The sequence below is a fragment of the Artibeus jamaicensis genome, unplaced genomic scaffold, assembly GCF_021234435.1.
Source record: "Artibeus jamaicensis isolate MK-2021 breed Jamaican fruit bat unplaced genomic scaffold, CSHL_Jam_final scaffold_286, whole genome shotgun sequence".
NCBI lineage: Eukaryota > Metazoa > Chordata > Mammalia > Chiroptera > Phyllostomidae > Artibeus > Artibeus jamaicensis.
In genome coordinates, this window is record NW_026522034.1 from 6,722,039 (window position 1) to 6,748,756 (window position 26,718).

Genomic DNA, 26,718 nt, shown 5'->3' on the forward strand with positions numbered 1-26,718 from the left:
TTAAGATCTGAAATCAGAACTGAGCCAAGTAGGGAAGTATGAGCAGCACACGAGACACCTGGTTTGTTGGAGTAAGTCAGAGCGGGGGCACGGGGGTCCAGGGCCAGGTTCTGGGGCAGGGCGTGGGAAACGCTGACCCCTGGTGTAGGTAAAGTGGTAGGAGCCTGGAACTCGCAGGTGGGACCACAGCCTCCTGACTGTAGCAAAGGTGGCCGTTTCCTTGGTGGGCTGGCCCCATCTAGAGACTGCATCTCCAACCCTCCTAATGATTTTGTAGATGACTCATTCTTTGTATATCAATAATTTTCTACTTTAGCCAGAGTGAATTCTCTTATACTGGAATCATGACGGCAGACCATCCTTGACTTCTCTCCCTCCATCCACACCACATCCTGTCGGTAAACGTGCTCTAAATATTCTTCAAATTATCCTCTTCTCCAGCCTCACTGTCTTGGTTCAGGCCCTCGTCAACTCTCTCTTGGACTAGAGACTGGCCTCTTGAGTGGTATCCATTCCTTCCATTTGTGTCAGCTCAAACAGCAGCCTTTCTAGAACACAAATCTAACCACATGATTATTGTGCTTAATTATGAGGCACAAGTGTTCACTTTTGTTTTGTATGGATTGCAAGGCTCCTCAAAATCAGACCACAATCAATCTTCCTAGCTTCATATCCTATCATTATTCACAATCACCCCATGATCCAATTACACTGAACTACTTCCAATTCCTTGTGTCTCCGCACATCTCTTTCCCCCACACCTGCTACCTGAAATACTCCTACTGATTCCTGCAGAACTAGATGAATGTTACCTCTCTGTGACACCTTCCCCAGTGTTCTTCCAAATGCTCTTAGTCTCCTCTATGCCCCCATAGCCCTGTTAGAGCATCTGATTTTATTATAAGTGTTTATCTATATCTTTAACCCATTAGCTTATAAGTCATGCAAGAGTGAAGACTTTGTCCTGCTCATTTTTATACCCCCACTTTGAATAGGGCCAACTACAGAGCAAATTTAGGATCAATGTTTATGAGATGTATAAATAGCACAGTTAAGAGGTGTGTGGAGTTTATTCCCTTTTCTCGTACAACAGTGATTCTATAAAACTATAGAAATTAAGGGTTACCTGGCATCACCCAGAATTGAAATCATACGGTACTGGGGTAGCTCGGAAGAGGCTACATGTGCTAGGATTCCAAAGAGCCTTTCAGCCATTATCATATCATTCTGTGTCACCTGAAGAGATACAACAGAGATGGGTCACAAATGACACTGTCTCTTAGCTTGATACAACTACCACAGTTCCAAATAAATGTCCAGATTAAGTATTTTCTTTGTCATCCAGGGAAGTACATTCTCCTGGGCTATTGGAAGGGAGTTCGCATTGATACTTCCCATTCCTCCCTGAGCTTTGTGAGAATGTGGCTCATGGTAATAGAGGATGACCAGAAGTTGAGTTCACACTGACTGAGAAGCTGTATTTCCCAAGAACTATACAGAGGCACCTTAAATTCTTAAGGAATTTTTCAGAAATCCTTTAGCTTTTTAGAGCAGAACAATGTAGGGAGGTGAATTCTCAAGTGTCAATGACGTGGGTTCATTTTAATAACGCTTCAAAGGAACGACGAGGTGGTGCTCAGACCCTGCTCCTCTGAGGATAATTCCACCCCTGCCGAAGAGAAGGGACACAGTTTGGCAGGGGTGCTCCTGCTCATTCTGAAGCTGTGGCTGCCTTTCAACACTACAGAGAATAACCTGTCATAGGTATTCCGCGTGAGGGTTCATTCCTGTTAACCAAGAAAATACTGAAAGCAGGACTTGGATTAATATTTGGGCATGTTTTCTTTAATGTGAAATAGCGTTGCTTTTTAAATGCTATTAGTTGGTTTATATAATTCAGTGGTTTCCAACTGGGGGCCATGCTATCCCCTACGGAACACAAACTCTGGAGACCTTTTGGTTGCCACACCTGGTGAAGGGATGCTACTGGCATGTAGAGAATAGAGGCCAGAACTGTTGCCACACATCCCACAATGCACTGGAGAGATCCCACAACAACAGGGCTGAAGTTGAGAAACCCTGGCATAATTAAACTTTGAAGCTTTTGAAAGTTCATTTTACGCACTAGCTGTAATACACTGCATGGGCGTTTTCTGAAAAAAATAAACCCATAATTCAGAAGCATCTCATGAATCAGGGCAGAATGACTCTCCATTCCTTTCACTAGACTCTCCTAGTTAATGAGGCTGCTGCTCCCACAGATCTTTCCTTCAGCTGCCAATTAACTTGTGTGGTCTAATATAGTCACCTAGTGGCCACTGCAGGCCACTACTCCATCTCTTCTTCAGGTTCATAACTCAGTTCAACTCTACCTCAAACAACACCATTTTCTCTTATACACAAAGAGAAATAGAAATATCATCATACATTACTATATACTGTCAAGGATGAGATAAGCAGCTTTGTTTTAAGTCATTTATTAGAGTGTCAAATATCTCTGGCATTGACATTTTTGGAACTTTAAATCAGATTAAATTATATTGGTTCTTTCCCATTCTTTTCAACTTTCTACAATTATAGTATACTAATCCTTCCTGCTTCTATAATATATTATTGCACCTCTAGTAGTGGTCCGTGTCTGGGTAAATACACTATCTTAGGGTTAACCAGGATAAGAGTTTGGCTGTTAATCATGGAAAATTATCCATGGCCAAAACAATCATTGTACTTCCAGGGTGAAACTGGAAGTAGCTTTGGAAACCTTTGGGACTAATACTAGGTCTGACCATGGATTCACAGCCTGCCTGGGGAGGTACAAAGAGGGTAGACAAGAGTACACAAGACTGAGCCAAATCTCCTAAGAACTAGCTGGAGAAATTAATAGTTATCTCAAGGTTCTAGATTTGGCCTTATCTTTAACCGATAGCTGACACTGTGGTTATGGGCCTACCCTGGTGGGTACAAATTTCACATGGCTCTTATACAGTGAACGTCTCCTCATTGTACGCTGGATTTGGGGGGTTCTAGGCCAGAGGGACTCGGAGTGTATCAGCTGCAGGGAAACACAGTTGCTCTTACCACCATGCCACCCAAGTTGAATACAGCTCATCTTACAATAAGGAGGTCTTCCGAATTTTAAGAGATAATCACAATAATACTAACAGCATATTAAAGACTTTTTCCTTTAGAGGACTATTTAAATTCACTTCAGGAATTCTACAGTAGAGAAAAAAGCAACATTTCTCTCTTATCTTCCTAAATCATGTTTGAGGAGAACATGGCCTTTGAGTAGCTGGAGGATTAACCTTGTGACCAGCTAGCAGAAGCACCCTGAAAAACAACTTTTCATTGCTAGTTTTCCGGTTACTCAGGCCCCAGGTCCGGGCCACACAGTGCAGACATGCGGCAGGCAGCTCTTACAAACCACTCACAAAGCAGTCCGGATGCTTGCTTTATTTCCTTTATTTCTCTCACGTTTTTCTTTCTCTTCTTTCACCTCTGCTCCTTGCTCCCTTCTCCTCATCTCTTCTTTTCTGGAACCCCTCTTCTTTCCTCGTGCACATTCCCCTCCTCCCATTTTGCTCTCCCCTTCCTCCACCATGACCCTTACTAGCTGGTATTTGGGTATTACTTCCTCCTCCCCTCCTGCATGCCAGGCCGTCTACACAGCACTTTTAAAAATACAAAGGTCAGATTACCTACAGAAGTATTCTTTTTTTTAAACTGTCATTCTACCAACCTTTTTACTTCTCTGAATGCTTATAAGCAACAGTAAAAATACTATTTAGCATGACCTGGTTACTATTTTATTTTCAAAATTTGTCTAGTGCTTTAGAAGTTTTTGAATAGATTTTTAGCTTTTTGACATTTTTTAACTGTCAAGATTAAAAAAAATATTTCTCAACAGTTCCAACATGGTTACTTAAATGCCTGACCACTTTCATGCCTCTTCCCTTTAAGAAGGACACTGTTACTCCACAGTGACCTAGTGCGTGGCTTACCTCTGTCCCATTTATCTTCTGCACACTGAAGTGGCTCAGCCTGAATAGTACATAGTATTTCCAGAGTGTAAAATTGACAACAGGATTTCCTTGTGGATCAATTGTCAACTGGTCAATGCGACGGAGCTGTGCTAATGCGTTAAATTGCTGCAGCATTACAAGATTTGTTTCCTTGAATTTAAGGTGCTACAATAATAAAACATACAAAAATAGCTTAAGTTTAATCAGCTTGAAATACTAACATTAAAATTTCACTGATAATTTCCTCAGTAAATCTGTAAACTTTAGACTTAGCTAGTGTGTTTTCAATTACAGGAAGTCGACTGAATGTACTAAACGTTTAATTCGTATGAATACATTTAATGCACCTAATACTCACTGAGGAAATCCATTAATCCCTCCAGTATTGAATTCAGAATAATTTCCATTCTGCAAAGGACATCCCCTCATTTATTAACAAACTCAATTTCTTAAAAATTATATAAATATACAATAAAATTAAAAATTTATAAATACACAGTAACTCATTACAATGGTTTTATATACTTTTGCTGAAATTAAAACTGCAAAGGGAAGAGTAAAAATAAAATTTTTAGGACTTTATAAATACAGGGTTCACAATACTACTGAGAGAACTAGTGAGCCATTATACTTGTACCTTTCCAATTACTGTGTAGGCTACTTAACTGGCTCCAGGAAAATCAGGTTATGAAACCTGAAATGCTAACGTAAGTGTTCTGTCTGTGAAAATGGATGTTCTTTTATACAGATACTGGCTCTACTTCTCTCTGTCTTATTTAGGGACAATGATGTGAAGAAAGGCCAGGGCAGGTGAGAGATATCACTTGGCTAACAGAGAAAAACACAACAATAACTCAAAAAGAAACTCATGGAAATCAGTTTCTGCAAATGCATACCAATAAACAATATAATAATACCATAAGTGAAAAATTCTAACTGTCAAAGTAATTTTAATGACCTACTAAAATTATTTTAAACATTGTTAGGGGACTATGATAATTATGTAAAAACGTACACGTTCCATTAATACCAAGTAACATGAATGAATACGTAATACATGGTTGGGTGAGGTCCTGCTGAATGCTTTACAAGTAGAAGAACAACTTGAATAAAATTATATTATTCCTTTACACTCCATAAAGAATCATTTTCTTTATAATTTCTAATATTAACAGAAAGCTGCAAGGGCATTTATGAATAATTATTTAAATCCCAGATCCAGAAAACCAATACAAAAATTTAGTCTCCCTATCAGATAGAAATTGCACAAGAGTTAAAAACAGGTGTTTAGGCTAACCGTACAAATCACAATTGAGAACAATTCGAGCCCACTAAAAGGAAATGTTTACCAGAGAATTAGGGAACTTCATCTTCAACTTGGGAAGCACTTGGACGATTTCATCAAATTCTACGAAAGTGAAGGACACTGTGGTCACCATGCCCGCTGTCTGAACGCTCCAGTTCCGGTCCAGGCACTCCAGCGCACCTGAGCCGTACAGGGAAAGCGTGTCCCCGTCCACGTCGACGAGGTGCGTGTCTGTGGCAGACAAGCCTTGCAAAGTACTGGTGAGCACTGAGTCCAGAGACCTGGAAAACCCAACACACAAAACTTTGATAGTCTTACCATGCAAGTAAATAACAGAATACAAAGACTTGTTGGAAAATGTATTTAAAATTCTATATTCACTTTTTCATTTCAATAATTAAACTTAGAGCACCAAAGGGTAATTTTCAATAGAATATCAGGAAGTTTTGTATTCTTCTAGTCATATATTTTAATTCAAAAAGAGGCTCATGTAAATAAAAAATAATACCTTTACATCCGAATTAATATTCTGTTTAGCTTTAAAACAATCCACTTAACGTATCATGGATATGTTTTCCTGTCAATACAAATAGGTTTTTCTAATCTATAAAGTATTCCACTGCCCAGTTGGAAAAAACCCCATATTTTATAAAAACATTATTTCTATAGCAAGAACCATGATACAAAAATATGTCTCCCCAAGTGTTTAGAAAACACTGGGGGAGACATAAAATAACTCTGAACAGTTAATCTCTCAGATGTTGGGTTAAGGGATTACTTTGGCTTTCTACTTTTGAATACTTCAGTTTTGTCTGAAATTTTGCATGTGTATACTACAATTATAAGCAGTGAAATTAATAAAAATTCCCTCCCCATTTTGAAGAAATTAAAATAATCCACTATTTACTTTATACAATCTATACATACACACACACACTACTCAATATGACAGTTGCTACCTTCTGTAAAGGTTACCTAAATGACAGCCAGAGACGAAAAGAAATAGCTCACTGCAACTCAGATTTTCTGACTTTAACCAATCTCAAAACTCAAAGCTTGGCTTTGTTCCACGTGTTTTCATTCTGGCACTTTTGCTCTCGTAAGTGCCTTCACTCATTTTAGTACCTTGTTCTCTTCTGTGGGCGTTCGCACACCCCTCCAGCCCATCAATTCTCAAACTTCATCATTATGACATGTTTACAATCTCACCTCCTGTCATACAGTGAATTCCTTGAGGCTAAACATTATATTTGTTCATCTTTGGCTGTCCTAGGCCCTAGTAATGGGCTTTTTACAATATATAGTGAGTAACTGCATTATTAAAGATTCAAATTTTTTACAATGCTGATATTGAGGGATAGAGCTGATAACCATCACCCTGTTGGTTTATCATGCTTTATTAGACTTCCATAAACTTATTTCAGGACAACCAGTTAATGTGAAACACACTTGTCTACACGATAACAAGCTGAGTAATAGCATGAGTCAACTCTAAGTAAACATGCAATGGAAAGGCTTAAAAGATTTCTGACAGACTACTGCTTAAGACAATGATTATCACAGACACTAATCAAACATTCAGTGAGCAGTAGTATACGAATAATCTTTGATGATAATCCTATAAAGGTAAAGGATGACAATGAAACAAAAAGAAGATGAGAATTAAGAGTTCTTTATATCGTGCTTTGGATGACAGTCCTATGTTGACCTACGTAGGGCATATGATCATTTCTTAAATAACAAAGGAAAAGAGTCACATCTCACTGCCACTAAAATAAAGAAGGCTTGATGGAAAGAGCGCACAGCCCCATGACAGCACTTCCCGCCCTGCACGGCAATTACTGTCCACTTGTCTGTCTCTATCGCTGAACACGGTGATCCTCAAGGGCTTGGACTTGTTCACAGTTAGTGAACGAGCATCCAGCACGGCTCCCAGCACATGCTGTGCTCCATAATATTTGAGTTAATGAAGTCAATTATGAAGTTTTTATGAATATTTACTGACTCATATGAAGGATTCCCAACCTGAAGCTGTAGTTTGAGCACAGAGGCAGAATCAGTGATATAGACACAAACAGGGTTAGCAAGAAGTACTCTGAGGTGAGGCAGAGACAGATCAAGTAGTAAGATCAGGGCAGTACAAAAAGGTTGGAGTGATGCCTGAAGGCCATGATACCCAGCAAAAGTAGTTTATTTTAATGTAAAAATAATGGGGAGTCAAGAGTTATACACCAAAAACGTGAATAAATCCTTTGAGAAGTGGTGTATTTTATATCATATACTTGGAAGTACCTTGCTTCCGTTTGTCCATATGATTAAAAGTTAAAGACTATAACAACAGACCAATCTAAGACAGTGACTGTGGAACTGGAAACTACTCCTGCTCCTAATATCCCACCTACAGAAGAGAAAACAGAAGTTTAATACAGAACAGATAGACACTCTGATTTTTAAAAAAATGATAAAAGCAAAACTCGGCAAGCAAACCTTTGCTTTATCTCTAACTTCGATACTGTTGAAGGCTTTTGAGCTCTATGTAACTATACCCAGTTGTCTAGTAATTCAGTGCCCGGTTGAGACTGCTCACTTTTTAAGGAGAGTATTGAGCCTATATGGGAAGATGAGAAAAGCAAAGGAAGGAGGGTCATGGCTAAGTACATTGAACAAACAGCTGAGGACAACGTGATCTAGAGTGCTTTTAGCTAGAGACATTGCTGAGCCTTATTGGAGAATCTTTTGATGACTACAATGGTGCTGTATGTGGAGCCTTTGTTAATGTGAGAGCCAAAGGTAGTAAGACAGCAATGCGGACCACTGGCTGTGAAAACAGAAGCTGTTACATATGTAGGGGGTACCCAAGGAAAGGCTAGAACTTCCTGCAGAGATGACAACTGGTTATCAGTCCCATGCAGACACAGCTACTAAGGGGGCTCTGCCACTAAAAATCGGTTTGTCATTTAAGAAGACTCCTTTTCTGTATTCCCATAGCAGACTGCATCATTGAGATTTGGGAGCTGAACCAAAGCTTCTTCAAAAGGAGAGTGGACTGCATTTAAATTTGATTTCATCGAAATGTTGCTAAGATACAAAAGTCTCATTTGGCTTTGTATTGTACTTCTGTGTTCTTTATTTAATTTTAGATAGAGTGTCCACTTATCCTAATCAAAGAATTACAGTACACATTGTCCCCAAGATCTATAAATGTGTTCCTGGACCACTCCGTAATAGCTTAGTAGAATTACTATTACAAAAACATTTTACCCATCTACAATATTAAAAAAGAACTTGGATTTCAGCCTGGCCAGGCAGTTCAGCTGGCTGGAGTGCTGTCCCAGTACACCAGGGCTGCTAGTTCAATCTCCAGGCAGGGCACATACACGAATCAACAACGGATTCATAAATAAGTGGAACCACAAATTGATGTTCCTCCCTCTCCTTTCCTCTCTCTCTCTCAAATCAATAGAAAAAACTTGAGGCATAAAAAATATGCCTTTACAAAAAAGAGGAACTTGTATTTCTATGCCTTACAAGAAAGAATTCTGTTCCATTGCATGCGAGAGCACAGTTTGCTGGTTTGAAAGAGGATGATGTGTTAGGTTTTCTGGCAGTTTGTTTTGTTTCACAGCATTGTTTTTCCTGCATGTTCATGCTTAGTTAGGGCTGCTAGATTTTAATTTGTTTGTTTCCCTACTTGATAGCACTAGCGATTTTAATTTTAGTTTTCATTTGTTTTGCTTTTGTTTTTTTCCTCATGTAACACTGGTGAAAGATCAAGAATAAGACACAAGGTGTAATGAGCAATTTTGTGCACTCTTGGTAATTTTGTTTTTTTTTTTGCAGCTACAAAGTTCTGCTACAAATTCATGCATTTCAATCAAATTAGTCATCTATGTTTGCATGATTTCCTAAATATAACTGTGGGTTATCAGAAATGTAACATCATCCTTATATTCCTAATTAAAATTAGAAAATCTGTTTTTGTTTGTCTATGATGTATTTTAACACTTTTATTACTTAGGTTTTTTGCTTTGGTTAAGAAATAGCTCAAACAGAAGAGCAGTCCCATTTATATTAAGACCATGTACCAAAATGCATGTAAAACATGTACGGTGAAACTGTACTTCAGACAACCGGAGTTGAGCTTTCACTCCTCCACTTCTACAGAAGGGCTGCACTTCTCACTGCGGCGCAGACTCTGTCATGTGCTCTGTCATGTCTTCCACACGAACACGTAAGTCTGGAGCACTATTTGATTATTGTATTTATTTCAATTTAAAAGAAACAGTATAGCATCTTATATATGGAATTTAGAAAAGAATAGAAACTATAAAATAAAAGTATATTATTGGAAATGGATTATTTATTTTGTTTAATGTTTTGTCAAGCAAACTGTTGGGAAAATAACTGAAATAATAAGCAAGCTTACATTCAGCAAAAACAGTTATATAATTATAAAACAAAGCGATGTAATCTCCAATTTATAGAAATCTGATATGGATATTCAGTAAGAACAAATGCCAAGTGACCTAGGCTGTAGGCAGGTTTGCCCTTCTCAAGAGGAAATAGAGCACCTGTTAAATAAGTCATACACTCCTTAACCCACATCAATTACTCTCTGAATAAGGCTTCAGTTTAGCCTCTCACCAACAGAGCAGAGGAACTTGTTCCTTGGGCAAGATGTGATCTGATTTCCACAAGAAATAACTTAGAAAAATTTGCTAACCAATGTTTATATGTTGGGGACTGTCCTTTCAGTTTTTCTCGTATGCTTGATAATATGTTCACATCTTTTAGTTCAAACATATAATGTTATTTCATTTATTCATTCATTCATTTATTTCCAAATATTTAGTGAAAGCCCATTATATATAGTGGTTCACAGCAAAAAAAAATCATCTGTATTGATAAGGACAATTAATATGGACACTATGCACAAGCTTTTGGATATATTAAAACTTTTCTTCACTTTTATTGGGCTATGGTCCCAGAACAATGAATTCTCTAATCATACTCTGCAATCAATTTAATAAACACATGGGATATAATTTCTCAACAGAACTGACCTCAACCTCATCAAACTAACAGGTTAACCTGGAGAGCTTGCTATGTGTTAGATATTGTGTGAGCACTGGGGATAGAAAACCAATTAAGACATACTTGCCCTCAAGATTGCCCAGTCTGGATAGAGGGTAGAGAGCAAGATAAATATATATATTAACTTGAATATAATATACTTAGGATCAATCATGAATTTTTAAATGATATGCTTTGGGAGTACTGAGGAAGGAATGACTAATTCTTCTAGAGGGAAGAAGTCAGGTTTCAAAAGGAGGTGGCATCTGAGTTGGTCCTTGAAAGATAAATAACAGAATTACGAGAAGTAGAAGGAGGAAGCACACTTTAGGTAAGAAAAACAGAATAAAGGCGCAGAAAAACAGAATAAAGAAAGACTATGTATGAAATGTTCAGTTAAAGACCAATTTCAATATGGCTGGAACACTGCAATATATGGGAGGGCACAAGAGCTGAAGAAGCAGCTGAAAAAAAGGTTTTATCCTGTAAGTGTAAAGAGCAGAAAAATATTTTTAAATTAAAAAAAAAGTAATAGGACCATATTCAATGTAAGTTTTTAAGCACCTCCAATGTGCTGTATATGGAATTGGTGCTAATGCCGGGGATACAACGATGAATAAGGTATTTCTCTGGCATCAAGGACCTACCTGGGAGAGACACTGGTCAGGTTTGTGGAGGAAGTAGGAGGGGGCGGCGGGATAAACACAGATTAGTAGGAAGACCAGTGCGATAGTGTGAACTAGGCCATATGAAAACACACCAAAAGATGGCATGGCATGGTAGAAATGGCACTGGCGAGAAAATCGGACCTTAGTGCAAATTCCACGTAGCCACTAATAAACATAATTTTGGGGGCATGTTATTTAATTTCTCTGTAGTTCAGTTTTCTGATATGTAAAATAGAGATCATTATTTTTTCAAAATTGTTATGGAGATTAGAAATGATATTCTAACCGTACCCCATGCTTAGCTCAATACATTTTAGTGATTATTATTAACAAAAGAGAACATAAATATACTAGATGTTCAAGAGAACATAAAGCAGGCCTTAGTTGACTGTGGGGAATGAAGAAGCGGGAGGAATCCAGTGTGATTCCAATGTTGCAGAGCAGATGACTGGGCCGCCTGGTCCAGTTTTCCGCCCCCGTCTAGTCCAAATTCATGATCTAAGGAACGAGGTATTCTCCTATGAGGGAATCGATGCTTTATCATTTTTCATGGGTTTTCCCATGAAGCCCAATACATTCCCATGGATATGTCCCAACTCAAATATTATTTATATAACAACAGGCAGTGTGCCATCAAATAACAATTCTCTTCAAGATCATTAGTGGTTAATTCCAAGGCTAAACCTTCATTTATTCAACTCAATCTTTATATGGGAACACTTCAGAAAAATATCCTATGCCTTCTTGATTAGTAAAGGACTCTAAATAGGGTAATTAACTTCTATATCTCTATATTTTAAATTATCGTCGACATCTGATATTATCAATATATTAATTTCAGGTGTACAACACAGTAATTAGACATTTATATACCTTACGAAGTACAAGATGATTATGAGGCGCAACAAAGTAATGAGTCCCTGAAAAGTAGGTTAAATGGAGAATATACTCTTAAATGGCTAAATGGGGAAAAAGACAGAGTTTCAGAAAATTATGTGTTCTTTTGGTGTATTTTGAAAACATTGTTAGGCTTTATCTATACAGGTTAGAACAGAAAGACTTAAAATATTTCAGAAGATTCTGTTCCCGATGAATAAGTGGTGCTGATTCCTATAATAACGCATTTTATGGATTTTTATTACAACGTTTGTAGGTGTGGAAATTCATTTTATGCATTATATTTTATTATAGTAGTGCTGGCTAAAACACCACAGTGTTCACAGACAGGAAATGACCAAAAATAAACCAGCTTCACTGCATGCATCCAACGTAAGCAAAGAAAACATCACACCGAGTACTTTCCCATTTCTGGCAGGGGAAAGAAACCTGCAATATGTCATTCTACTGTAGAGCAGTCCCAAGTACAGTGAACCGTAAAATCATTACTGGGATATAGCAAAGTTTTATGGAATTTCTTCTATTTTTGTGCCTATAATTTTTTCATGAATATATGTTTCCAGGCATTTAGTTACACACCCATAAGCCAAAGGTCACAGATACTATAACACAAGAATTAGCCACCCTTTTGGCATTATGAAATACTAAGGACTACAAATGGGACTGCTAAAAGTGGAAAAACTATGTAGTATTAAAAAACATATCAGAGCCCCAAGGAAGAAGCCTGTGGCCTTCTAACTAGCTTCCTACCTTCAGAAAGAGACAGGCTGGTGTCATTCCACAAAGTTGAAATGGGATCACAAACTTAAGAGACTTAGAGATAATGTAATAATATGACTTGTAATATTTAAAACATTTCACTTTGTACTTTCTGATAAAATAGCAGCCAGACTGAGCACACATGTTTGAAACCTCTCCAAGACCCTCTTAAAGTAATCAAAATGGTATAAACCCACAACGACAACACACACAAAGCGGGGGCACCTGCAGAAAGGAGTTTCATCCCATTTCTGGAAGCTGGAAAGTGAAGAATGTTGAGTGATGAAGAAGGACAAAGAACACTAGAGCTTTGAATATGCAGTGGGGACAAGAACAAAGATGGTGGCCAACCTGCTCACTAGAGACGGGGAAGGAAAAACAGCGGGTATGGGGAGGGTGGGAGTAAGAAGTGACACTGAACTCAGGGACATTAAGTGAAGATCTGTAACAGAGCCCTACTATCTACTTCTCCCACTGCCAGTCAAACAGGCAAGCAGAGTAGCATTGCAGGGCAGCAGGAAAAAGAAAGAATACCCAATAAATAATGCTGGGTCAACTGGCTATTCCTATAGGGGACAAACACCAAACCAGATTTCAACCTCAAACTTAAAAATCAATTTCAGGTATAATAAATACTAAAATATGAAAGGCTGAATTTTAAACTTTTAGGTAGAAAAAATGAAACAGTACTTTTATAATCTCAGTGTAGTAAAGATTTTTTTCCTAAACACAATCTAAATGAGTCAACCATAAAAGAAAAGGTATAAATATTGGTATCTTGAGAATATAAATTGTATTTAAAGTCAAAGACATATGTCAAATTTTTAGGTGGAAAACAGAGAATGATAAGAGGGCCCAGAACCAAAATATAAGCAACTCTAGTGTCTAAAAGTTGAGAGGCTAGAAGTAGTTGCAGATATGAAAAAGAAACATAATTAAAGAAAAAAGTCTACTAGTTATACGATACATAACAACAAAGAAAATAATGAGACTAAATTAGGTCAGGGAGAAAGTAGGCTTCAAAAAGATAAACATGAAGTTCAAAGAAATTGGAATGTAGTAAAGGCAGCACAAATTTTGTTGTTTAATTTTTTAAAAAGATAAGCAATAAGAAACCCCAGAACACAAAACAAAATAGGTATGAAAGGCATGGCTCAAAAATGAAGCAAACGACAGTGTGACATGGTTTTACACAACTTCTGAAGTATAATTCAAAAAGGGTTATTTGGATTATTATGCTAGGATTAGTCTCCTTGAGTGGTTTAGGGAGAAGAAATGAGATATAATCATAGTAGACTACCTAATGTGCATGTGAAATATAGTTACATAATAGTTACATAACCACAGAAATTTAAATAGTATTTACTAGTTTTCAGTCTTTAGAACATACCAACTAACAAATGTCATGATTATAGAACAAATGTACATTATCTTAATATTGAAATGTAAAAGTATAGCTCAAGAATATAGCAAAATTATTCAAGTTACAAAGCAGAGAAGACAGTTATAGCAACAAATAGGCTAGCAAGACTGTCAGAATCAACTTTTTCAGAACTCCGAAATCCAGCAAAAAAATTGTAACAACCAGAGGAAAGCTTCAACAAATACTGAATTTCACTAAGACAGTTCTTAGAGAACTCTGAAGAACATTTAGAGAGCATTTAAAGATCTGAGAAGACCCTAGGCAAATCATCTCCAACTGATGAAAAACAAAGAAAAAAAATCTTGAAATCAGCAAGAGGGAGACTGCAGGTTATATATAAGGTATACTCAATGAAGTTAACAATCAATTTTTCATCAGCAACCATAGAGGCAGAATGGCTGTCAATCAAATCCTGAAAGGAAAAATGTGTCAATCAAGAATTCTATATCTAGCAAAACTGTCTTAAAAAATAAAGGAAATATCAATATATCCATAGATAAACAAAAGCTGTGAGAATTAATTGTTGGTACGCCTGCCATATAAGAAGCATACTTTAGACTGAAATGACATGACACTGGACAGTAACTCAAAGCCATATGAAGAAACAAAGAATACTGGAAAAGATCATTACATAGGCAAATCTAAAAGTCAGTATCACTGCTTTTTGGTTAGTAATTTTTAAAATATGACTTAATAGACAAATGCATAAAATAATAATTATAAATCTAGCAACTGATTTTGCGTTATAATCTCCACCAATAATTCACTATCTCTAAAGCTTTATTTTGTAGCTTCATATATAAATATTATCTGCATCCTTGATTTAACAGATTACAGAACATTAAAAAGGGTCAGGCAAAGACAATGTAATGCTGACTCCATGGCACTATGAACTTACATTGGGAGAAATCAAGTCTTTTACCAGAAATTGTGGTACCTCTCCTAATGATTCACTACTGCTCTCCACATCTTCTTCACTGAACCCATACCTCGCTCCCCGCCCCAGTTCCCAGACTCTTCTGTTGTGCCCTTTGCTTAGAAAGCCTCTGACTTTGTGAAACCTGCAATAAAAATTCTGAAAGTCTTGGTAGTAACTATAAGGCACAATTTTCACAAGATACCTTTTGGAATTGATTGCTTGTTTTTGAGGTCATAAGAGTGAAGATTCTGTAATTTTAAGTTTTTTTAGACGGTCACATTATTTTTTGGCCATAAACTGCTTAGAAAATTCAGTATCACATTAAAAGTCTGGAATTCACCTTTCAGAGACAACTTTTCCAGTTAAAAGAGGCAATTAATGAACAAAGACACTCTTGTACCCCTGCAGCTGCCCACACATGTAAAATGTGAATCGTAAGCAGCCCTGTAACACGGGCACAGAATGCATGCTGAGGCTGCAGTGACTTGTCCCTGTTGAACACGGTGACCCTAGCTCCACACCTAGCTCTACCATCTGTAACTTCAGCGTCTATGATAATAGCTTCAATAATGGTTTCACCTCTGATGATCGTCACCTCTACTCTTCAACCCACTTGCATGGCCACAACAATGGCCTCCAATTACTCTTAGTGTTTTCATTACTTACATACATTCTATCCCCGAAATCTTCAAATTCAAAAACCTACTGGCCATAAATTCCTTCTGCTCCAGCTCACTGTGAACCTTGTTACTTCACGTACTTCTCATTATCGACTTCCAGTCCCAGCAATGCTAAATTTTCTTCCAGTCTGTTGGCAGCCTCCTGTATATATTCCTTAAAAATCCAGCTTAGAACATACGGTATATAAATTTTTTCTTTGGTCATTGTACTTAAATTTGTTATTCCTTACCTTTTATTTTTTATTTCCTTATTCTTTATCAGACATTTAGCTTCACTATGGTGACACCTAACTACAATGTGTTCCTGGAATACTCACTCTGCCAGTTAGCTCCCTCCAAATACCAAACAAAACCTAACAAAATGAAGAGATAGACCATGATTTTTAAAGTGATGATTATCTGAAGAATGTCAATCCTTCTGAAATGAGTAACTTAAATGCCATTTGAATAAGATTCTAATATTTCTATTTCAATTAAATAATTTTAAAGGTCATATGCAAGAAAAAGTGTGAAAATCAAAACACTGAAATGAACAGTGAGAGCAGATTTCCCAGATATTAAAACTTCCTCCAAAATTACTATAATCAAAATAGTCTGGTATTGACAGGAAAACAAGTTAAGTAGAACAGTGAAATGAAACACAAACTCTAAACATACACCCAAATATATAGGGGGATTTAACCTAAAATGGAAGTGGCATTCTCATTTAAAAAAATACAAATAATAATTAATGACTGCTACTATTAGCAAACTGACTAGTCACCTGAAATAAAATCAAGTTACTTAATTACTTAAGTAATTTAATACCATATTACTTAATACCATATTAAAAATATCTTATTACTATTACTTAGACTATTACTATTACTTAATACCATATTAAAAATATCCTTGATATACTATATGACTAATTTTTAAAACCTTATTAAAATTTTAGGATAAAAATTTGCAAGATTATTTGAACGAACTTGGAACTAGGACATCTTAAGGAAGATAAAAATTATTTTTAAAAAAGAGATACCATGTAGCAATTCATAAATCTAAAGAGCAATATATAAAGTTTTAACTTTATAAAGCATTATAGTTCTTATCAAGTAAAATTATATTTTGATGTTTAAATGATATAAAATAAAACTCTAGAGCAATATAAACATATTTGTTACATAAATTATCACTTAATTAGAATTTATATTCTTGCTGACTGATTTTTTTTGAGCTAAAAGAGCTAAGAAGATCAACATGTAAATACCCAAGAAACCTGAAGAAAACACATTGATCCTATAACTAAAAATTTTAAACTTTGTCTAAATATATATCACTTTAACTCTAGAAAAATTCCAAAATATTATTCTAATGCTTCTTAAATTACTTTCTTTATTACATACTTTGTATTTAAAAATATTAAAGAATAGTAGCTAAAAATTTGCTGTAAAAAAGCCCTATTATATTTGGTATGAAATGTGATTCAGAATTTGGTTAAGATAATTAGTTTAATCATTTGCTTCATCTGAAACAAAAATAAAATTCTATATAATTTTTAGGTTTATTTAAAAATTATGTATACATTTAAGATTCTCTATTTATAACCTTTAGGATTTTAATTATGATGTGTCTTGGTGTGGGTCTCTTCACATCCATCTTGTTTGGGACTCTCTGTGCTTCCTGGAATTGTAAGTGTATTTCCTTAACCAAATTAGAGAAATTCCTTTTCATTATTTTTTCAAATATATTTCCAATTTCTTGTTCTTTCTCTTTTTCTGGCACTCCTATGATGCAAATGTTGGAATGCTTGAACTTATCCCAGAGGCTGCTTATACAACCCCCCTTTTTTTTGGTTTGGAATTTTTCTTCTACTTGTTTTTTAAAAAATATATTAATTATGCTATTACAGTTGTCCCACTTTTTTTCTTTATTCCCCTCTACCCTGTAATCCTCTCCCACCATCATTCCCTCACCTTAGTTCATGTCCATGGGTCATACATATTAGTTCTTTGGCTTCTCCATTTCCCATACTATTCTTTTTTTAAAAAAAGATTTTATTTATTTTTAGACAGAGGGGAAGGGAGGGAGAAAGAGAGGGAGCGCAAGATCAATATGGGGTTGCCTCTCATGCAAACCCTACTGGGGGCCTGGCCCACAACCCAGGCATGTGCCCTGATTGGGAATCAAACTGGCAACCCTTTGGTTCACAGGCCAGTGCTCAATCCACTGAGCCACACCAGCCAGGGCTTCCCATACTATTCTTAACTTTCCCCTGTCTATTTTGTACCTACCATTTATGCTTTTTATTCCCTGTATCTCTCCGCCCATTCTCTCCACTCCCCTTCCCCAGTGATAACCTTCCATGTGATCTCTATTTCTGTAAATCTGTTCCTGTTCTAGCTGTTTGCTTAATTCACTTCTTGGGTTTTCTATATACATTAACATAATATCTACAAACAACGACAATCTTGTCTCATCTTTTCCAGTCTGTATATCTCTTATTTTCTTTGCATGTGTTATTGCACTGGCCAAGACCTCCATAGGTTACTGGAGAACAGCAGTAATTGTGAGCATCTTCACCTTCTTCCAGATCATAAAGGGAATGTGTCTCAATTTTCTTTTTTTGAGAGTGATGTTTTCTGCAGGTAGGTATTGATAACCATTTGCAGTTTCAGGAAGTGACCTTCTAAGTTTTTCTAAGAATGCTTTATATCTAATATGAATTGCACTTTAACAAATGCTTGATCTAAACTGCATCTTCTGAGATGCCCATCTTGGTTATTTAGAACAGTGGTCTCCGTTTTTTGGCACCAGGGACTGGTTTCATGGAAAACAATTTTTCCACACATGGGGTGGGGGGATGGCTTTATAGCCTGCCACCAGGTGCAGCTTGTCACTTGCCATTGACTGATTTTTTTTTTCAGGGCAAACATGTGTCCTTTATTTTTTTCCAAACTTAAGTTTATTTTATTGATTGTGCTCTTACAGTTGTAGCATTTTTTCCCTCTTTATCCCCCTCCACCCTGAAACCCCTCCTTCCAGCATTCCCCCCGCCATCCACCCTTACTTTATGTCCATGGATTGTACTTATAAGTTCTTTGGCTTCTTCATTTCCCACAGTATTCATAACCTCCCCCTTTCTATTTTCTACCTACCATTTATGGTTCTTATTCCCTGTACCTTTTCCTCCATTCTCCCCCTTCCTCCTCCCTGCTAATAACCCTCCATGTGATCTCCAATTTTGTGATTCTGTTCCTGTTCTAGTTGTTTGCTTAGTTTGTTTTTGTTTTTAGGTCCAGTGTTGATAGTTGTGAGTTTGTTATCATTTTACTGTTCATAGTTTTGATCATCTTTTTCTTAGATAAGTCCCTTTAACATTTCATATAATAAGGGCTTGGTGATGATGAACTCCTTTAACTTGACTTTATCTGGGAAGCACTTTTTCTGCCCTTCCATTTCAAATAAAAGCTTTGCTGGAGAGTAATCTTGGATGTAGGTCCTTGCCTTTCATGACCTGGAATACTTCTTTCCAGCCCCTTCTAGCCTGCAAAGTTTCTTTGAGAAATCAGCTGATAGTCTATGGGCACTCCTGTGTTAGTAATTGCCTCCTTTTCTCTTGCAGCTTTTAAGATTCTCTCCTTCTCTTTAATCTTGGGTAATGTAATTATGATGTGCCTTGGTTTGTGCTTCCTTGGGTCCAACTTCTTTGGGACACTCTTGAGCTTCCTGGACTTCCTGAAAGTCTATTTCCTTCACCAGATTGAGGAAGTTCTCCTTTGTTATTTGTTCAAATAAGTTTTCAATTCCTTGCTCTTCCTCTTCTCCTTCAGGCACCCCTATGATTCAGATGTTGGAACATTTAAAGTCGTCCTGAAGATTTCTAAGCCTCTCCTCTTTTGAATTCTTATTTCTTTATTTTGTTCCGGATGTTTATTTCTTCCTTCTCCAAACCATTGATTTGAGTCCCAGTTTCCTTCCCTAAACCTTCCCTGTACATTTTCATTTCATTTTTCATAATCTTTACTTTTTCCTCTATTTTGTGACTATACTCAGCTTTCCTGTGAGCATTCCAATTACCAGTATTTTGAACTGTCTCCTCATCACTTAGTTGTATTTTTTTTTTCTGGAGTTTTGATCTGTTCTTTCATTTGGGCCATTATTTTTTTTTGTCTGGGTGTGCCTGTTATGTTCTATGGGGGAGAGCCTTAGCTTTTTGCCAGGGTGGGACTACCCACATTGTTGCATTGTGGCACTCTATGTGGGGAAGAAGTATGCTAGGGAACAATGCCACCTGCTCAGCTCTCAGCCAGCTTTCAGTCACTTCCTCCACTACCCACAAGCAAATTGGGCCCTTCTGGTGCTGATTTCCAGGTGGGTGGTTTTGTGTACATTCTAGGACCCCATGGGTCTCTCCAGTGAACTCTCCTGTGAGGCTTGGAGTTTCTCCTGCTACCTCAACCCCCACAGGTCTTTTCAGCCAGTGGCTTTGAGGCTTTATTTCCCCACAGTGGAACCCAGAGCTGTGTGGTGTGTCTCTCTCCCCAGTTGTTCCTTCTGGTTTATCTGCACACAAATGTGGGAGAGTCCACCCCTCCAGCCACCTAGCATTGCCCAGTCCACCGCCACCATCTTGCCCACCCCGGTCCTCCAGCTGCCATGAGTCCTGCCATCTCAGCTGCCTGTCTCTGCCCTGCCTACCAGTCTGGATGAATGTTTTGTATTCAACTCCTTGGTCATCAGATTTCCATACAGTTTGATTTTCTGGCAGTTCTGGTTATTTTTTGTTTTTAAATTTGTTATTGTTGTTCTTTTGGTTGTGTGAGGAGGCAAAATACAACTATGCCTCCATCTTGGCCGGAAGTCTTCTTCTTGTTCTGATTGGTTGTTTTTTGCTTCTTTATGTTCCAAATCATTGATTTGATTCTTGGCTTCATCCACTCTACTATTATTTCCCTGTAAATTGTTCATTTCAATTAGTGTGTCCTTAGTTTCTGACTGGACCTTTTTTATGCTGCTGAGGTCTTCACTAAGTTCCTTGAGCATCCTTATAAACAGTGTTTTGAACTCTGCATCTGACAGATTACTCACCTCCATTCTGTTTGGTCCTTTTTCTGGAGTTTTGTTCTGTCTTTCATTTGGGCCATGTGTCTTTATCTTCTCATTTTGGCAGCTCTGTGTTTGTTTCTATGTATTAGGTAGAGCTGCTATGACTCCCTGACTTGGTTAGCATGGCCGAATGTAAATAGGTGTCCTGTAGGGTCCAGTGGCACAGCCTCCCTATCATGCAGACTGGGTACTTGAGGTGCACCCTTCATGTGGGCTGAGTATACCCTCCTCTTGTAGTTGAGCCTTGATTGCTGTTGGAAAGTCAATAGGAAGGATTCATCCAGGCCAGTTAAGCTGCAAGTTCTGGCTGTGACCACTGGCCACCAACCTCTGCCATCTGTGGAGGATCAGCTGTACAGGGGCAGGATAGTGGTACTCCAACATGGTCTGTAACTGTCCACTGGGTGCATACACTCTGGGGTTTCCAGGGTGGTACAGGCCAAGGTCAGGTTCTGCTGAAGGCCACCCTTCATGAGTTATAAAGAAGTCTGAGATGGTTGCTACTTGTGCTTGGCTTGGAGATTTCTAGATGAAACCAAGCTATAATTCTAGGCTGGCTGCTGCTAGTGCTGGGCCCAGGGCCACTAAGCAAGAGGTTTGTGGGCTGAGGTGGTCACTGAGGCCAGTTGTTGCTTGTTTGATATAATTTAGGAAGTTGTGAAGCATGAGCCAAGACCAGCCATGCATATGGAAAAGTCTCTTTCAACAGTTTGGGTGGGCCCATAAATTGGGTGGGATGGAGCATCAGGGAATGTCTGGGATGGTCAAACAATGTTAACTAGGTTGATGGAGTCTCAGATATGGCACCGACCTGGTGGCTCTGTGGCTCTGTTGGGGGAGATCTCAGAAAGCGGACAGGGGCTTCTGCTCAGCTTTCTAAGCAAAAACTGTCCTCCAGCTCCTGCCTTGACGCCAGACACTTCAGTTCCTCCCTGTGTGCCACTGGTGCCTTTCAAGCTGCTACCCTGGTGCCAGAGCCCAGAGAGTGTGAGTCTGAGAAAGTCTGCATGCGGGATCTTTAAAGGGAACTGCTTGGGACTCCAACAGTTTCTTCCACTGACTCAAACCCTTCTGGTTTTTGCAGCCAGAAGTTCTTGGCACTCAAACCCTGGCTAGGGGGCCTGGTGTGGGGCTGGGACTCGTCACATATGAGATATCCCTCCCAAATTTTTATGCACCATATGCGGATGTGAGACCAGCGCAGTCCACGTTTCTACCCCTTCTACAAGTCTGGATGGATGTGGTTTCTTTAAATCCATAGTTGTCAGACTTCCATTCAACTCAATCTCTGACAGTTCTGAGTAACGGTTGTTCTATATTTTAGTTGTAATTTAGATGTGGTTGTGCAGGGAGGTGAGCTGTGTTTATCTACGCTGCCATCTTAACCATAAGATAAAAGCAGTTGGTTACCTACAGGGGAGTTCCCCTAAGACTGTCAGCTGATTTCTGGAAAGAAACTTTACAGACTAGAAGGGATTGACAAGAAATATTTAAAGCCATAAAAAACAGGGACCTACAGCCAAGATACTCAGGAAAGCTATCATTTACAATCCAAAGACCAATAAAGAGCTTCCCAAACAAGAAAAAAAACTAAAGGAGTTCATCATCACCAAACCATTATTATATGATATGTTAAAGGGACTTATTTAACAAAAAGAAGATCAAAACTATGAACAATAAAATGGAAATAAATACATATTTACCAACAATTGAATCGAAAAAACAAACTAAGCAAACAAGAAGAATAGAGATAGGATCATGGATACAGAGAGGGTTTTGATGGTTGCCAGATGGGAGGGGGATATGTGGGAATGGGTGAAGAGGTGAGGGGAGTACAAACAGGTAGTTACAGAATAGCCATGGGGATGTAAAGTACAGTATAGAAAATGGGGTAGCCAAAGAACTTATATGCATGGCTCATGGACATGAACAGTGGTGTGGGGATAGCCTGAGGGAGTGGCAGTGTTCTGTGGCAGGGGGCAAAGGGGAAAAAAATCCAGACAACTGTAACAGCATAATCATAATCACAGCATAAACACAGCATAAAATATAGTTAAAGATAGAATTATATACATATATATTTTAAAATATAAATATACTATATATATTTAGTCTGTTTGGAGAAAGTCCAACTATTATTAATATAATGAGAAATGTTTGCATGACATCAATATAATCTACCAGCCAAGGAGAGTGAACTGGAATACACATGTGTGAACAGTGACGACTTCACTGTACTAGTCAGTAGGGCAGGTAGATGCTGTTGAGTGAGAATGTGTATTGTGTGGCCATTGCATTCAAAATGACTGAGTGAGTAAAGCAAGGAATCTGCATCAAATTTTGCGTTAAGCTTAAACATTCCTCTGCAAAAACTATTCAGATGATTCAGAAGGCCACAGCTACAGGCAACTGGTGATTGGCAGCTTCATCACAACAATGCACGCACTCATGCATCACATCTTGCCCAGAGTATTTTGGTGAAACATCAAATCAGCCAGATGACTCATCCTCTCTAACAGCCCAGATTTGGTGCCCTGCGACTTCTGGCTTTCCCTCAATGCACATATCACTTTTGAAAGGGGAGAAATTTCATTCCATCAATAAGATTCAAGGAAATATGACAGGGCAGCTGACGGTGACTGGGAGAAACTGTGTGAGGTCCCAAGGTGCTTACTCTGAAGGGGACTGGGGCATCATTGTCTTATGTACAATGTTTCTTGCATCTTGTATCTTCTTCAGTAAATGTCTCTATTTTGCATATGACATGGCTGGATACCTTCTAGATAGACCATATATATATATTCCTCTTATTTGCTTGACTCTCATGTGCTTTCTTGGGAGGAAAATATTCAAAGTCTAGATAGCGCATTAGAATTTCCTCATAAACCAGGAAATATGAGTTATGTGACACATGCGTCATAGAAGAAACGCAGTTTTGAGCCATGGTAATGGACAGACCCTCAGCAGGGGTGTCTGACCTTTTGGCCTCTCTGCACCACACCGGAAGAAGAGAAGTTGTTTTGGGCTATACATTAAATACACTGCAACATGTAATCAAAACAAAAATTCATAATGTTTTAAGTAAATTTACAATTTTGTGTTGGGCAACATTCATAGCCATCCTGGGCCACATGTAGTCCATGGGCCGCAGGTTTGACACCCCTGCTAGAACATAATTAAAATAATTATTCAGATTTTATGCTTAATAACACTAGTTAAGGAGTAAGGTTTTATGCTGGCTGTTGGGGATATGATATAGGTCAAGAGAATCAGGATTCTTTTCTTCTTGAAACTTCCATTCTATTGGAGAAAACAGATCTGAGAAAATTACCCCCTACTTATTTAATTATGGTAATGAGAAGTGCTAAGAAGGCAAAGTACAGAGTACTGAGAGATAAAAGGGGTATCTCATCGACTGAAAGTCTCTGAGAAACAGAAAAGGGGCCTTGGAGAAGCAATTCTCATATGAAGTCTAAATTTAAGGCCTCCAGGTTGCATTGGAGGTGAAGCCAGGGGAGGTACAGAAAGTAGAGCGGGAAGTGGTGTCAGGGGAGAATGCACCTGTTTGCAGGAGCAAGCGTGGAAGTAACTGAACCGCAAGTCACTGAGGCTGCAGCAGGAGAACAGGCTAAAATAGGTGGATGGGTAGCAGGTGGGTCACATAGGCTTTACTAATTAATCTACATTTTTCCTATGACAAATAGAAAACCACTGAACGATCTTAAAACTAGGCATCAGTTTATTTTGTCAATTTCACCTGAACTTTTAAATTTAAACTTCTCATTTCAGTAGGTTTTCCTAGAAACACTATTGTTAAATAATTATATGTGAGATGGTTTCCCATCTCTGCTTCAAATTCAGTTCTCCAAAGACTAGGATCTGGGAAGAATACCATTGCCTACCCTGTTTCCTCTGGAAATGCAGAGATGGTGCTTCTATCCATCTGACAGGGGTCCTGAGAAGGCGAGTCAGCATCTTGTCTGTCTTGACTTGTAGCGTTATCTGTGACTCGATGCTGTTGCAAGTCCCACTGCCGGGCTATGTTGTTAATTGTTAACCTTTTCTTCTCCTGTGAAAAAGTTTATTGTAACAAGGTCATAGGGAGTTTTTGTAGCAGGAGAGTATCCGAACAGCATATTGTTTGTATTACTGTAGTCACACTTTAAAAAGGAGTCTATTCCTTAAAAGTAGCCACAAATTTGTATTCCAAAACAAAATATAACTGGCCTTTACTTCCCTTCTGCATTCCAACATCTTAATAATGGTCTATCAACCTTAAAGAAAAAAATATATATATACAAACAATGATTACTCCCCACTGGAGAGTTGAAAATTCACTACCTGGAAGTTAAGAGAAATTTATATAGTTAAGTGTTATCTGAAAATTTAATTTGAAAGAAATTTACATGTCTTTGTGTTTAAACATAGAAAGAAAAAATGATTAATATTTTAATTTTCCTATCCAATAATTAAGACTAACATGATGAAATAATCTGGGCCAGGAGGAGAGAAGGAAAGGGACTGATTAATGTTCCAAGCTTCATAGTATAAATTACAATGTCTTAAAATTAATAATTATATATAGACTACTAAAAAATTGTAATAGGTTGAAATGTTTCTAGGTAACTAGTACCATCCTAGATAAATATAAAATAATTTAGTTCATTACATGCAATGGATGCCTTAGGGGAGTGGTTCTCAAACTTCAGAGTACCTCAAACCACATGGAGAGCTCAGAACACTGATTGCTTGTTCTCGCCCCATTCTGATTTAGCGTGTTTCAGGCAGGGCCCCCAAATCTGCACTTCCAACAAACCCCCAGATGTTGCTAACCGACCTCGCTTTTAGAAGCAGAGATTAGGGTACTGGGGCTCCATTCCCTCACAGGAATCTGTTGAAAAAGCAGATCTAGACTACCAAAAAAACTATGCCAGGTTGAAATGTTCGTAGTTGACTTATATATGAATGGATTGGGAGAAATAATCACTATTCTATTTTAATCTATTCTACATTATCAAAAGTTAATATTATATGTTCTGTCAATAAGAGCAGAGGCCGAAAATAGACATTTTTCCTTTCCTCTTCACTAAGAGCACAATCATTCACTGAAAAGTCAGCAACCCTCCTCGCCTGCTCCCTCGGGAGCCCTGGGGATGTTAGGAGGACACTCGGCCCATCTGCTCAGTGCATATATACGTGTAAACAATTATTTTTAGTTCCTATTCTTTGCCTATTAGCTGGTTGTCTAAACTTTTAGCATATAGAAATGGCACTGAAAGGAATAAAAAGCAATGACAAAAGTAATTAAACTTATAAGAAGTTCTATTTCTGCTTTTAGAGATGTTTTTAGCATTTTTTCTATTGCTTGGTATTTCAAACTTGTCTATATAGTTAAACGGGTTATACTTGATATGTATATACTTCTGAGACTTTTTGACACTTTATGTATGTCCTCCTTAGCTAAAGCAAGTAGAGATCTGCTATTTTACTGTAGTTTTCCCCAAATCTGTAATAAAAAGGCACCTTGCCTTAGAAAATTCTATTTTAGTTATTTGCAGAAGACTGTGACAATCCAATTCTTAACCTAAGCAATGCCATTATTTTTATTTATTACCAAGGCCACTTTGAAAGAGGCAAGGACAGTGAGTTAATGAAGGACGGCCATCATGCTGGCTCCATGCACTTGGCCTTCTGGCTGACTAGAGGTTGGCAGAAAGAAATATCCTTAATGAGGCAGATACAGCAGTGCTTAGAAAAAAGATGCAAAATACCTTCACACCACTGAGTATGTTAAACTTATACCAAGGTGCTCTGAAGCTGTGAACACTTTCCAACACCCACCCCACAGTTAAGCACCTTTTACATGGGATATTAAAGTCAGAC

At 37.9% G+C, this 26,718-nt stretch overlaps 1 protein-coding gene and 1 pseudogene across 9 annotated transcripts in view; one reads left to right on the top strand and one right to left on the bottom strand.

Annotated features, from left to right (window-relative positions):
• LRRC49 (leucine rich repeat containing 49) overlaps positions 1-26,718 on the bottom strand; it is a 162,999-nt gene that overhangs the window by 19,981 nt on the left and 116,300 nt on the right. For all 9 annotated transcript variants that reach the window (XM_053656873.1, XM_053656872.1, XM_037137277.2 and 6 more), the window contains 4 exons: positions 24,738-24,904; positions 5,372-5,609; positions 4,002-4,187; positions 1,127-1,236 (listed from right to left, as the gene is read on the bottom strand). In XM_053656873.1, the coding sequence (XP_053512848.1) occupies positions 1,127-1,236; positions 4,002-4,187; positions 5,372-5,609; positions 24,738-24,904 (701 nt within the window). The remainder of the gene's footprint in view (positions 1-1,126; positions 1,237-4,001; positions 4,188-5,371; positions 5,610-24,737; positions 24,905-26,718) is intronic.
• Positions 5,648-8,289, top strand: LOC119043318 (eukaryotic translation initiation factor 4E-like; annotated as a pseudogene).